This window comes from Etheostoma cragini, chromosome 13 (genome assembly GCF_013103735.1).
Source record: "Etheostoma cragini isolate CJK2018 chromosome 13, CSU_Ecrag_1.0, whole genome shotgun sequence".
NCBI classification, from domain to species: Eukaryota; Metazoa; Chordata; class Actinopteri; order Perciformes; family Percidae; genus Etheostoma; species Etheostoma cragini.
This window is the reverse complement of record NC_048419.1, coordinates 23,601,241-23,615,815: the sequence shown is the minus strand read 5'-3', so window position 1 is coordinate 23,615,815 and position 14,575 is coordinate 23,601,241. Positions and strand designations below refer to the sequence as shown.

The 14,575-nt window shown below is 39.3% G+C and overlaps 2 protein-coding genes across 2 annotated transcripts; both read right to left on the bottom strand.

Moving 5' to 3' along the window:
• Positions 1-256: 256 nt before the first annotated feature.
• On the bottom strand, positions 257-7,591 carry vps26c (VPS26 endosomal protein sorting factor C). Its single transcript, XM_034890470.1, has 8 exons — positions 7,326-7,591; positions 5,851-5,994; positions 5,014-5,163; positions 3,346-3,426; positions 2,899-2,973; positions 2,508-2,658; positions 2,279-2,431; positions 257-549 (listed from the first exon to the last, which is right to left on the bottom strand). The coding sequence occupies exons 1-8, from the start codon at positions 7,380-7,382 to the stop codon at positions 467-469; spliced, it is 894 nt and encodes a 297-aa protein (XP_034746361.1). The 5' UTR covers positions 7,383-7,591; the 3' UTR covers positions 257-466.
• Positions 7,592-11,108: 3,517 nt separating this feature from the next.
• On the bottom strand, positions 11,109-13,956 carry kcnj15 (potassium inwardly rectifying channel subfamily J member 15). The gene is made up of 2 exons (XM_034890469.1): positions 13,720-13,956; positions 11,109-12,327 (listed from the first exon to the last, which is right to left on the bottom strand). Exon 2 carries the CDS (start codon positions 12,257-12,259, stop codon positions 11,237-11,239), a length of 1,023 nt encoding a protein of 340 aa, XP_034746360.1. The 5' UTR covers positions 12,260-12,327; positions 13,720-13,956; the 3' UTR covers positions 11,109-11,236.
• Positions 13,957-14,575: the final 619 nt, after the last annotated feature.

The following is a 14,575-nucleotide window of genomic DNA, read 5'->3' as shown; positions in this document are numbered from 1 at the left end:
ATGTCAAACATAAAAAAGTCATAGTATAGTATGTTGAAAAACCAAAATCATACAATGTGATTTTCTGGACTTTGTTTTAGATTCCGTCTCTCACAGTTAAAGTGTACCTATGATAAAAAATGACAGACCTCTGTGTGTGAACACGAGCGCTTTTAGGGATAACTAGTATATTAAAGTTTGACATGTAAATTTGTTTTAAAAACTTTGCATAATAGCGCTGATTATCATGGTCTGCAAAAATAAATACTTCCAACAATTTACTTAAAAAAATTTCATTTATTGAAGTGAAATACAACTTTCACAAAGGCATAATTTCAAACACTTTAGGTCATATTCATGTATATTATTGGCAGAAAATCATGTTTATTTATAAAATCCGATAACAATCATTATTAGAGAAACTGTTGCATTATACAGAGAGTCCTTGTGCTGTTGGAGCGTCCAGTGCTGACGTGACTTCAGGCTTTCAGATTCTGCACAGCTTCAGAGGGAAGTTCTCCGTGATGAGGTGATCATCATGAAGCACGATGACAACGTTGACTTCAAACTCTAAAAAAAGGACATCAACATTAAACGTCATGAGAAAAGTAGTGCTTGAATCAAATATCTGAATTTGAAATATCAGTAATTTATTTAAGGTGGAATTCATTCATTTTGGGAAACATACCAGCCTGGCTCTGTACTACAACAACAAAATCAGACTCTCCACCATTGGCTTTAGGGGCAGAATAGTATGATGTAAAATCACAGAAATGCCATAGTATAGTATGTTGAATATAGTCAAAAAGTCATAGTATAGTATTTCAAACGTAAAAAAGTCATATGTAAAAAAAAAAAAAAAGTCATAGTATAGTATGTCAAAGTCATAGTATGTTGAAAAGTTGAAACAAGTAAAAAAAAAAAGTATGTCAAAAAAAAGTCATGGTATAGTATGTCGAAAAACGTACAAAAAGTCATAGTATGTCGAAAAACGTAAAATGTCGAATAAAGTCAAAAAGTCATAGTATATCGAAAAACTAAAAAATTCATTGTATGTTGAAAAACGTAAAAAAGTCATAGTTTAGTATCTCGAAAAACGTACAAAAAGTCATAGTTTGGTATGTCGAAAAACGTACAAAAAGTCATAGTATAGTATGTCAAAAAAAGTAAAAATAGTCATATTATAGTATGTTGAAAAACGTAAAAAAGTCATAGTATGTCAAAAAAAAGTTTAAAAAAGTCATAGTATAGTATGTCAACAAGTCATAATATAGCATGTCTAAAAAAGTAAGTCATTGTATAGTATTTTGATAAAATCAAAAAAGTAATTTTATAGTATGTCGATAAAATCAAAAAAAGTCATAGTATAAGTATGTCAAATCGTAGAAAAAGTCATAGTATAGCATGTCGAAAAAAGTAAGAAAATCATAGTATATTATGTCAAACGTAAAAACAGTAATGTATGTCGAAAAATGTGAAAAAAGTCGTAGTTTAGTATGTCGAAAAATGTAAAAAGTCATAGTATAGTATGTCGATCAAATAAAAAAAAATCATAGTACTTTGTCTCTACAATGCCATAAAAAGAAAAATAGTCGTTAAAAATAAGGCATGTCCGAAAAACGTAATAAAAAGAAGCATTCAGTCAACGGGTAGTATATATAGTAGCAATAGTAGGATGTAAAATCACAGAAATGCTATGTCGAATAAAGTCAAAAAGTCATAGTATATCGAAAAACTAAAAAATTCATTGTATGTTGAAAAATGTAAAAAAGTCACATTATAGTATGTCAAAAAAATTAAAAAAGGTAATTGTATAGTATGTTGAAAAAGTTTTCAAAAAAAAGTCATAGTACTTTGTGTCTACAATGTCATAAAAAAAAAAAAAGTTGTTAAAAACAAGGCATGTCTGAAAAATGTAATAAAAAGCAGCATTGAGTCAATGGGGGGGGGGGGTGTGGGGAGCAGTGAGCAACGGTCGTCCTTTTCAGATGAAGTCAAATCTGACAGGATTGCTCAAACTACACAGAATCCCACTGTACGCATGTTATTCTGAAATAGGCTGTTATGCATGAGTACTACTACTTGGTACTCTATGGTTTAATGCTTATACTTTAGTACTTTCAGTTAGACTTTGAATGCAGAACTTCTGCATTAACAGTATGTCTTCACTGTGGTATTAGTACTTTTACTTAAGTAAAGGATTAAAGTACTTGCACCAGCGTTAACAGCCTGTTTCTTTAGATTTCCCAGTGGAACCAGTGGACTCGGGACTTAAAGCAGACTGGGAGTCTTCACTGACCGACTTTGAAGTTGGTGGTCTCCAGCGTGGGGCAGGTGAACAGCCTGGGGAACACCATGTAGATGGGAATAGGGAGGCCGTGGCAGACGTCGCCTTCAGCTATCTGGATGTTCTGAATCTCCGTGGCGTCTCTGGCGTAACCCTCAGCACAACCTGAACACAGAGGACTCTTAGAAGAACAACAAACAAACTGCAGCTCTGATCCAATCGTCTCACAGCATGAACTCACCACAGGTCTCTACTCGCACGAGCTGCAGTTCAATACTCTTTATGGGGACGTCGGAGGTCTCCACCACCACCTCTCCGGTCAGCGGCTGGCTGATGACACAGTTGGTGGCGTCTAAATGGCCTCGGACCAGAAACTTCGGAACTAAACTCCTCTGAAGATGGCAAGCAGGTTCATTGTCTCAGTAAAGATTTAAAGAATAGTTAACCCCAAAACAATACAAAGATATATATACGTATGTGGTTTATCAAAAATAGTTGTATTTGAATTTCCATGAGCCCATGAGTGGATACAAGCCACTCGGAGCCAAGGGAGGCAAGGACTTCATACACATGATATTGTTTTGGGTAACTTATTCAACAAAATGAGGCAATAAAATGAACTTTTTTCTCACCTCGCGGGTGTTGTGCAGCGTCTCTGGAGTGATGGTGAACTTAACGGGAGTTGGGACAACTTTAGCTTTCTGAGGCTGAAAATTAACAAATTACAACAAGAAATTACAGAGTTTATACACAGCTAACATCTCATCTGAGGGGTTTTCTACATTAATATTAAGTAAATAAGCCCAAATTGACTTCTTCAAATGTCAACAATTACATAAAACAAAAAAAAATCTGAAACTGCAACCAGAGATTATTTGCTTTTCTAGTTTGTCTGTAATGCTGATAAATGTAATTCATCTGTTACAATCATTGAGGTTTTGATCTAATCATTAGTTAAATAATAGACTAACAGGAAGACAAATAGGATGTCGGTTCAAACAACACAAACTTGTCTTACCGCTTTGTGTCTTATTCACAGCCCCACAGTAGTTTATCTGAATGAAATGTGTCTCCCTCACCTGACAGTGCACGATGAACTCACAGTTCCTGCTCAGGTCTTTGGCCAGCAGGGGGCGCTTCATGTCGCAGCGGAGGGTGTACTGAGGAGGAGACAACGGGACCATTTACTGACAGGAAGTTGAAATGTACCACAACTCTTTGAACAAGGGCTGTAATAATAGTTCAAAGCCTCTTATATAACGTTGATATTGGAATCAATTAACAATCAAATGCGGCGCAGCTTCTTTTTTTGCATGTCTATTCATTCTCTTAAAGTTAAATTGTAGTTTCTGTCGCCCCCATGAGGACTTAAGTAATGACAACAACACTGTCGGTGCATCCACATGATACAAGCCTTCAGTTATCACCGCCATCCACACCTTTCCCTCACTGATTACCACACCTGGAAATATACCTAATTCCCAGAGACATGACACACCCAGTGCAATACTCCCCCATGCCTAAAATAAATAACTAATTAACCTAACTGAAAAGTGGACACAAATGGCTCCTACACATTACAATGACTCCAAAACAATTAAGGCAAGTTAAGCTAAAAAAACTGCATATTTCCCCTTTAATAATATGCTGTTTGTAGAATTAGATTTGTTGGTGGGTTACGTTGAAAGTGATGTTTTCTCACCTAACCCATTCGGTTCTGTTTGATCAAACTCTGGTGAGGCCTAAACAACCTGGGCCCGTATTTCTCAAGCCTCTGACATGACAATGTCATGAATTCTCAGCACTTAAGATTGAAACGGCACTTTGAGAAGCTTGATGCTGTAAATACAGACCCAGAACGACAGTTTCTTTGTGGTGTGGAAGCAAAAGGGACCAACCAGGACTGTGTGAGATTTGTGTGATTTTAACATGACTTCAAAGGCTATTACGTCCGTCTGCTGTTAATAAAGTGATGACCGGAGTATCGTGTAATGCGTGTGTCTGAACCCCAGCTCATCAAACCAATCAGTGTTTTGTGAGGAGCAACAAGTGTGGTTAAGGTGTGTGTGTGTGTGTGTGTGACACGTTATCATGGAACCCGTGCAACTTTTAGGCAAGAGGTTCCCTTCAATAGCATTCACACACTACTATTGGCCAGGTGTTCATGCTTACGCAAGATAACATAACCCGATTTGTTCCGGTCCTATCCCTGACCAATCGGATACCCTAACCTAAACCACTCGAGGGCAATGCCTAACTCCAAACAATCAAGCTGCTTTGTAGGGCGGGACTTGCCTAGAAGTTAAGTGGGATCCATGATAACGCGTGTGTGACGGCTACGACTGTTGGTTCAAAACAACGATGGAAGTGATAGGCCGATGCTTTGTCCAATCACCTGCCAGGTGTTTCTTTTAAAGCACCTGCCCTAATTTCCAATAACTGCTTCTCAAATGGTTCTGTGTAACAGGTCATCTGGAGCATCGGGTTACTGATCTGTATGAGTGCAAAGTTTCCCCCGATATATCAGAAGGTGAAAAAGAGTTGGACTACAGTTGTGTTGAGTTTGTGTCCTTCTCCGTTTATAAAAGTGAGTAAAAAGACCGGAACCTAGAGACAACTGTCCCCTGTTATTACAGTACAAAATGACTTTTTTTGTCCTTGCTTTTCTGGACTAAACATGCTTATAAAGGAATTTCTTAGTCAGCTCTTGTGACAGTAGATTCGACCTCTCTGCACCCCCCACTCACCTGGATGTTGACGAAGACGCCGTGGTAGGTTTCGTACAGCACTTTGTTTCCTTTCGTGTTCAGAGGGAACTCAAAGGGGATTTCAGTCTTGCCTCCTGGGATCTTTCCTGCCTTGGCCACCTCGATGTTACTGCTGATCAGCTGGATGGGCTGCAAACATGGCAGGCAGGGGGGGGGGGGGGGGGGGGGGGGGGGGGGGGGGGGGGGGGGGGGGGGGGGGGGGGGGGGGGGGGGGGGGGGGGGGGGGGGGGGGGCTGATTAATATAGTCAGTTTATTCACTGCTGGGTATAAACATTATAAATATCAAATATCAAGGATTATTACAAATCACCAGAAGTCCCAGCTGATACTCGTCCCGTGCACATACACAAATGTAGTGAAGAAAAAGTAGAAGTATAAACTGGCGTGAAAAGGGCTGTAACTAGGATTTATTTTTCATTAACTATTAATATGATATTTTAAATTATTAATATAAGGTCCATCCCAGAGCTCCAAACTATTCCGTTTCCACCGATATAAAACTGAAAACAAAATAGAAAACCATCACAATTAAGAAGCTACAACCACAGATTTTTTTGCTTTGCTATTCTGTTTGTATGATGAATAATCTCATTTATCTGTGTGGATCATCGAGGTTCGGGTGTAATTATTAGGATGGAAATCATCGATTTAGACTGCAGAGCATCTGACCGACTTTAGTTCACCTTTATCTTTGTTTTATTTCTAGGGACAGTGCATATAAACATGTCAGGAAATACGTCACGTTTAGCCAAAAGGAAAGTTTTCATCTGCAGTCTCTGGCCAGATGTTAGAGTAGACCCCCTAGAAGATCAAACCTTGACGGAGTTGTAGAACGCCTCGAAGACGCCGACGCTCTTGGAGCTGAGCTGCAGGTTCACCAGCCCCTCCATGCTCAGGGAGATGCCGTGGTGCTGCAGCGCCTCCTTACACACCAGCAGGATGACCCCGGCCACCACTTCCTGCACACAAAACCGCACTGCATTCAAAATATACAAATAAAAATGTAAAAGTAAAACTTAATATGCTGAAATTAGAATGGCCCATTTCAGAATAATGTATGTATTATATTACTACTGTGTTCATCGCTTTAATGTCACGACAAGTAACATCTAAATTAATTTAATTTAACTGTATTACAGGCTATATTAGCCCTCCTACACAATCTGGACAGTGGTCATAACATCTACATCTTAGAACTTAGAACTTATACCCTGTAATACAGTATATTGTTCAGTCACTTTATAGGTTCTTATGTTTATGTTTTATATTATAGTTAATATTTAATTATGATCTACTGTACTGTTCACTTTTGACACAGTCTACAAAAGTACCTTACCTTATCATGCACATTGCATTTCTGTGAGCGATTTTTATTTTCATTCCTATGTATGTGTGATATATGTGTTTGTTGTGTTATGGTTGTTTTGCTTCTGGATGCCTAACATTTCCTTCGGGATGAATAAAGTATCTATCTATCTATCTATCTATCTATCTATCTGTCTATCTATCTATCTATCTATCTATCTATCTATCTATCTGTCTGTCTATCTATTTATCTATCTATCTATCTGTCTATCTATCTATCTATCTATCTATCTGTCTATCTATCTATCTGTCTATCTGTCTATCTATCTATCTATCTGTCTATCTATCTATCTATCTATCTATCTATCTGTCTATCTGTCTATCTGTCTATCTGTCTATCTATCTATCTGTCTATCTGTCTATCTATCTATCTATCTATCTATCTGTCTGTCTATCTATTTATCTATCTATCTATCTATCTATCTATCTGTCTGTCTATCTATTTATCTATCTATCTATCTGTCTATCTGTCTATCTATCTATCTATCTGTCTATCTATCTATCTGTCTATCTGTCTATCTATCTGTCTGTCTATCTATCTATCTATCTATCTGTCTATCTGTCTATCTATCTATCTGTCTGTCAAGTACAGAAGTATAAAGTAGCATAAAATGTAAATACTTAATAAAAGTGCAAGTACCTCAGACCTGTACTTGTACTTGTACTTGCTGATATTTCTCAAGCTGTCGGAGTTGTTCTCCTCGCGGGTGACAGATCATCAGCTGCTGGTCATGTGGGAAGAGGAAGTCGCCTCTTAGCTAACTACCTAGCTTACTAATACATTACACTAAAAATAATAATACTCTATTTTACTAACAGTAAGGCTGAACACAATGGGAGTATCATGAAATAAACAGCACGTAGAAGCAGCTTGTTAGCTAGCTAGCTAGCTAACGTTAAGCTAACTGCGGTTAACGTGACTTACCCCTTCACGGTAAACTTTGTTCGCTCTTTTCAGTCTAATATCCAAAGTGACACTCATCTCTGACAGTCTCAAATCAAACCGACATTCAAAATAAATGGTCCCAGGCTCCTCTTTGTTAACACAAACACACAAACGTCTTTCTTTACTTCATCCTTTACTCCCCTCTGGTTTGTGTTTCGTTAGGCAGCAACAACATTACGACTTCCGGTCCAAATCCTTCAAAAATAAATGCGCCATCTCAGCCAAAAGTACTTCCTGGACGGAATCCTTCAAAGTAAAAATTTAATTTTCTCAATTCCAATTTGTCAAAAGAAACCCTTAATGACATTTAAACGTTTAAAACATGTAGCTGCCATTCACCGAGGAAACAGTGTCCTCTTTTACTCTGAATAATACACAGATCTTGTGAATAGTTCCCACGGGAACTACTTTATAACACAGACCAGATTCCCAATGAAACCTGTTAAAGGGGCACTGTGCAGGTTTGGCATAGACAGTACAAGAAATGGACAATGAGACGCTGATGTTTCCAACCAAGAGAGCGAATAACTTTACATCTGAAGCATTTAATAACTTTGTCCTTTGTTCATTTGTAAAGAAACACAATAATGTATAAAAGGCCCCATAACCTTATACCTCACATTATGGCTCCGTAGCAGACGTTTTGGTAAAAATAGGCTAATGATTGTGTCATAACCAAGCAACTTGCTGTCAAGTAGCTGACATATTACCGTATTGTCAGGAGAAGATAGCTGGCGGTTTCGACTCACATTAGCTGTTTAGGTAATTACAAATTTCAACTAGCATTTTAGCTAGCAATAATTACCCTGTCCTTATTTTATCTCCATACATATGCATATGCTAAGATTAGGAATGATTGGGCTTTCTCTTGCACAGCTACCAGAAGACTTACAGCTTTCAGACAGGTTGCCCACGTCATTGAATCATTGGAGGCTGCGCAGTAACGCTCAGCTATCAGAGCAACGGGATCTGTTGGTCCATTTCTTTCACTGTCTTTGTTTCCAACAGAGACCCGCCATAACGTGAGGTACAAGGTAATGGAGCCTTTAAAACACTGTCAGGTTTAGAAATTAACAATGGACAAATAAAGTCTCAGGTTTCTCCGTTGCCCCCCTACAGCTTTGGCATATTTGGCAGCTCGTCTGTCAACTAGTGTCTGACTCCTCGCTATCAGTCTTCTGTTTCCTCGTTCTCTGTTCCTCCAACGATGCTTTCCTTACTTTCTTTTTTGCCAGCTAATACCGGTGGTGTGAATGACTCCATCACTCCTTGCTAGCCAGTTCCTAAATGGGCGTATGTGTGCAGTGCTGCGAAGCCATTAGCTACATCCCGAGACCTGATATCTCAAAGTCTCAACGGTGGTTTTACAGCTCACGGGCAACCGCGGAGAGCGAGACGACCACCATTCAACTCGAAAAAAGTCATATAACCATTGGTGTCTTTTTTGGTATATGGGTGAACCAGCCCTTTAAAATGTGCACAATAATAGTTAAAATACTGCTGCAGTTAATAAAGAAAATCATTCAGAATAAAAGTTTAAAGATTAAAGATACTCTAAGGCACAATTACTTTTTGATGGTTAATGCACTAAATATCAAAAGATTCCTGTTTACCTGTAAAGTCCAAAGTTTTCTGTACAGTGGTGACATTGCTGCCATTAGTGTTATATAATGTAATATTTGAATAAGATGTAGTTTACAATGAATACTAATATAACTGCCTGACTATAATCTCCATTTATTTATTCATATTACATGCTGTGACATTAAGACTGTAACCTACGCATTTTATAGCTAAGCTTTTTTTTAAACTAAAGTTCAAAATGTGACCCCTATGTCTACGAGATAAGTTGTGTTTTGTATTTAAAGGTTGTTTTGACCAGATACAGTCGCTGCACACGGTGTGTTGCCTCAACAAAAGCTGAAGACGACACTAGACTGGACAGGAGGGGTCTGCACCCGTTTTATCTTCCATTCATCTAGTCTCGAAACACATATTTATACTGGGTTTCTGGCATAAACCCAGCATAAACTGGGAGGCATTTTATTTTTGCAATAACAAAATAAATGTCATTTTAACTTCAAAGAAGTATTTATTTACAAAACAAAAAGCATTGAAAGTCAACATTGTGTAGCCTACGTCTTTCTGCCAGCATGGGCAGTACTGTACTTCACTATCTGTCCATCCTAATAACATTACATAACAAGACAAGCTAATAGTTTTTTGACCAGGAATCGTGTCTTTTGTCTGATTTCTGCAGCATAATGTTTTTTTGTCGTCATAGAGACCCATGGCGTGTGTGTGTGTGCACGTTTTTAAAGTGAACTGAAACTAAATTGAAATCAAGCAGTGGAAAATGTTTTGACTAAACTGAAACCAAATAAAAACCAAAACCTTCAAGTTAAAACTATATTGCCAATTAATAAAACAGAAATATAACATTCTTCCATTCCAGGTGATGTGGCTGTGTTGTAAGTTGTTCACATCTGAAACTAAAGCAGCGAGAAGTTTAAACACAAAACGTCATGGCCATTCCTCCACATTTCTCCATCCCTGTATTTTGAGTACATATGTAGCTAAAAGCGTCTGAGTCATCATACCTGACCCTGAAAAAAAAAAAAAACTAAATGCATACAAACTAAACCCTTCTGAAAAGAAACTCGCAAACACACTCTGAAAACTAACTAAAATAAAAGTCAAAACCAAATAAATTAAAAACTAACAATAAATTATGTATTATAACCTTGTATGTGTACCTAAGGTTAATGTATGCCTGTGTAAGTGCTTTGATGTATTTTTCACTTCAGGTTCAGGTCGCTAACGTTACTTCAGGCTGCGGCCGACAGTACACATTGCAGATCATTTTTTGTAAATCTATTGTCATGGGGACACTGACATGGCTGAGTAGCTGACTCTCTTGTTGTTAAACATACTGTTAAATTATATTTACTGATTGCCAACTGTATACAATGTTGTTGACTTTGACTCTTGCTTTCTGGCTCGTAGCTGTCTGAGCTGAAAGATTCTATGAGCTGAGTGGACTATAAATATCTCCCATTGCTAACGGTGTCAAGTCATCTAAGGCCCGTCCTATTTACTGGAGCAGTTAACAACGTTTGCATTGCACAATGACCTCATGGGATGGGAATGATTGTTCCAGGTATTATTAAAACCCTCAGGCGGAACCAGGGAAGCAGAGTTACTGTTTAGAAAAACTTTTAGATTTTGATTGTAAAATGCATTAAAATTAAAACTATGTTAAAAAACAAATGTTATTTGGCAAGTGGCCAGGGTATAATCAGTGCCCTTCACGGCGTCTAATGTCAAGTATTAATGAAGTTTGGCGGAGGTACACCAACCGCTGCGTGAATGTTAAAGTGTTAAAGTAATTATACAAATTTAATAAAATAATATGTGTTTGAATAATGGGTAATTTCCGTAAGGAAACACTGATTTACTAATGCCACATTTACACTGCATGGTACGGCAGGGCTCTACTCGACTCAAATCTTTATTTTTGGTTTGTGCAAAGTTCCTGGTACCATCTCGGTCATGTTCACGGGAACGCCTGCTGAAGTAAGAAGGAAACTCAGATTAAAGATGTTGGTGCCTGAAGTGACATGATACTCCATCATCAATGACCAGCACCTAAACATTCCAACTTTGACTTTAATAAACGTGCTATAAAATATGCCATTTGAGAATCTTTTCTACACTAAGGGGGAAGGAAAACGAGAGGAAGAGGAAAACGAAATAGAGAAAAGCACTTGGTACCAAAATGGAGTCGAGTCATGCATAGGCACAAATGACGTATGACGTATACCGATCAAGGCCAAACTAACACATCCCTGTTACATCAAACAGGAGCAGCACAATGACACATGCATGCTTTACTCCTTCTTAAAGCCCTCTCCCAGTTTGAGCTTCTCTGTGTTGTGACTAAGGAAGGCGGCATCATTGCTCACTTGCACCTTGTCAAAAAAGTTGAAATCTGCCACATAACGGCCGCCTGTGCTGCTGAAGATCACCGGCTGGAACTCGTAACCCCAGAGGATCTCCTGAGGTACGTAGGAGGTGCGGCTCTGGCACGTGGCGGCCGTCGACTCCATGGTGGCGTTGAGGGTCACCAGCAGCTCAAAATCACGAGTGTGCAGGTTTTCAGCATTGAGTCCTGCCAGCGGGCTGTGCTCGTCCAGAACGTGGTAGAAGGTGAGCGGAAGGATGAGGAAGGGGCACTCTGCAGTGGAGTCCATGTGAAAGTCCACAGAGCTCTGGTGGATTTGGGTCTTCTCACCTTCCTCCGTCATGTTGGAGTGGAGAAGCTTTCCGGTCAGCTGGCACTGGATCAGGAGGCTCTTCCTCATGTTGGCCACTCTCACCATCAGACACAGCTTTCCCTGTAACCGGCAGACCAACGCACACCGGCTGAACTTGATGGTCTCCGCCCGTTTCTTGGGGCGAGCCAGTTTGGCCAGGAAGGCCCCGGTGATGAAGATCTCTGCCAGGCCGGTGATGACGAGCTGCGCCACCAGAGTGAAGATAGCCAGAGGGCATTCCTCTGAGATGTAACGAAACCCATAACCGATGGTGGTCTGAGACTCCAGCGAGAACAGGAAGGCCCCGGTGAGGGTCTCCACGTTGGCCAAGCAGGCCGTGTGGTTGGCGTTCAGATCGGGCTTAAAGTCTCCGTTGCCCATGCCGATTAAGAAAAAAAAGACCCCGAAGATGAACCAAGTCGTGACAAAGGTGGAGGCAAACAGAGTGAGTTTGTAGCGCCACTTCATGTCCACCACGGTGGTCCAGATGTCGTGCAGGTACAGCTTCGCCATGCCCTCCACGTTGTCGATCCGCACGTTGTTGTGGCCGTCCTTGGACACAATCCTTCGCTGGAACTCGGCCTTCCTGGTCCCCATGTTATTCTGGGTCAATTAAAACTGATATTGACTTTTAGGGTCTCAGTATGGCATTGCCAATGTTAAGACTGACAAAAGACAAAGAAAAGTGTGTATTAATATACAGTCCAAAATACTCAAGTAAGTGGTACTTTAGAATTATACACCACTACATCTCAGATGGAAATATTATACCTTTTACTGCACAACGTGTACCTGACAGCTTTAGTTACTTTGCAGATTGGCACACAAAACATATGAAAAGCTGGCTATACCACCAACAGTATCTATTACTGACTTGTTTGTGTTTCTTAAGCCTCGATAATGTACATATAGCGAGAGTGGATGGACGCCTGGTGCTCGAGAGACACACAAGATCACGGGTTTAATCCCAGCAATGTACATTTGTTGAGCCAGGCTATTATTGTTAACCTAACTTCCGTTTACACAAGTACAGCAGAGACTATTAGCCCATTAACCAACTAAGAAAATCAATTGGTAACAATTGATATTAAGTCATTTTTAAAGCAGAGAGTGACCTGTGAATGTGTGATAGTCTTGTAACACAGCCTGTCAAAATAAATGCAGGTCTCTAAGCTAACTGTGTGTGTGTATGTGTGTGTATGTGTGTGTGAGTGCGGATGGCTGTGTGCGGCAACAGTCAGCGCTGACCGACACAAATCCCAGCACGAAGAGTAGAGGAGAAATAAAAGAGGTACACCTCCAGGTGGAAAAAATAACTCAACTTCTTGGTTATAAATGTGTGTTTCCAAAACAGAAGAAAGGGGAAGAAGTTAGAAATTACTGTTGATTTATATCATAAAGTGCACTTCTCTTTATTACGAGTGTTTTATTTTATTTTAAAACCTTACGTTGCATAAGGTTAAGGTGTGACCTCCAGATGTCCGGGCAGATTAGCTGCTTTTCCTTTAATAATGGTAATAATGGTAATGTATTACTTATAATGTGGAGGTCTACACCGTTGGTTGGACAAAACAAATTTTGTAAAGGTGTCACTTTGAACTCTGGGTAATTCATGGGATTGATTATCACTGTTTATACAAACCAAACAATCACTCAATTAATGGAGAAAATAACCAGCAGATGAATCCATAATGAAAATAATTATTAGTAATAGTTTTATAATGAGCTCCAGCTCAACCAGATTTTACATTTACACATAGTAATAATAATTTAACGATAGAATATATAACCATTTCATTAAACTTTTCTACTTACACTGAAGTACCATATTTAATGTGCAGGACTTTTGTATTTTTCCAGTGTGGTATTAGTACTTTTACTGGATCTGAATACTCCCCCCACTGTGTCTACTGTGTGTACAGATCACTACGTGTCTCAGTTAAAACAATGACAGAAGTTGAAAGTTAACCTCAGTAAACCAGAGCAGGAGCCGAGGAACATTCGCCGTAACTTTGAATAATCCTTGATTCCTTGATAAATCTGTGTATTATACTCACATCCAGCTGCAGTGTTGTATGGTCTCAGGGCCTTCACCTGTCTCCGGCGTGTCACACACAATCTATAAGATTAAGCTCAGTGTCTTCTTTCTTTCTATTGTCCTGAGTAGTGAGCGCTGAACTTTGGCCCAGTCGTGTTCAGGGTCGAACAGAAATGAGAGACAAAGCCGAGCAGTAATGTCTGATCTGCGTGTGGGTTGGCTTTAATTCCTCCGCCTCCCCCTCTTACCTGTCCCCAGGTGGGAACAGCAACCCTGCACACACTTAAGTTTGTTTTGATCACTTTAATGGCTGATGTTGATTTAAATAACACACCCAGTTTTCAGATAGTTACCTGAAGTCCATGGCGACATCTTGGGACCCTTTTGGTGTCAGCACAAATTAAAATAAGTAAAAATGACCTGACGCTGGAAGTGAAAACTAGAAAATGATTTTTTTTTTTTTTTTAATGTTTAAAATTGCAGCTAAAACTGTTTCTTGGTTTCTTTTGAAATGTCCGTGTGGCAGCAACAGCTGAATAAATGAAAGTGACCAACTGAAAGATGTACTAAAATAGTGAATACATCCTTCCAGTGTTAAAATAAGTTTAACAGAGCTGAGTGAAGTTGAAGAGTCAGCTGGAGCTCCGACACTGAAAGGAGATGAAGTGGAAGCACTGAAGAGAGCTGTAATGTCAGTTGAAGTGATGAAAGGATTCAGAAGTGTCCGTTGCAGTGTAAAAACTGAAGGAAATCTGTCAAATAATACACATCACGTTCAAACAAGCAAGCACTGAGTGAAGTGTCAGTTTAAGTCACGCTGTAACCATTTTTATTTATTTATTATTAACAGTGTGAATGTGTCTTTAAATCTTGAC

Excerpts from the sequence above, each read along its gene's own strand:
- vps26c (XM_034890470.1), bottom strand. The coding sequence starts at position 7,382 with ATGAGTGTCACTTTGGATATTAGACTGAAAAGAGCGAACAAAGTTTAC. Across the intron at positions 3,427-5,013 it reads GCGTCTTCGTCAACATCCAG|TACACCCTCCGCTGCGACAT; the intron begins GTGAGTGGGGGG and ends TCTCCTCCTCAG. Across the intron at positions 2,659-2,898 it reads CGCTGCACAACACCCGCGAG|AGGAGTTTAGTTCCGAAGTT; the intron begins GTGAGAAAAAAG and ends TGCCATCTTCAG.
- kcnj15 (XM_034890469.1), bottom strand. The coding sequence starts at position 12,259 with ATGGGGACCAGGAAGGCCGAGTTCCAGCGAAGGATTGTGTCCAAGGAC.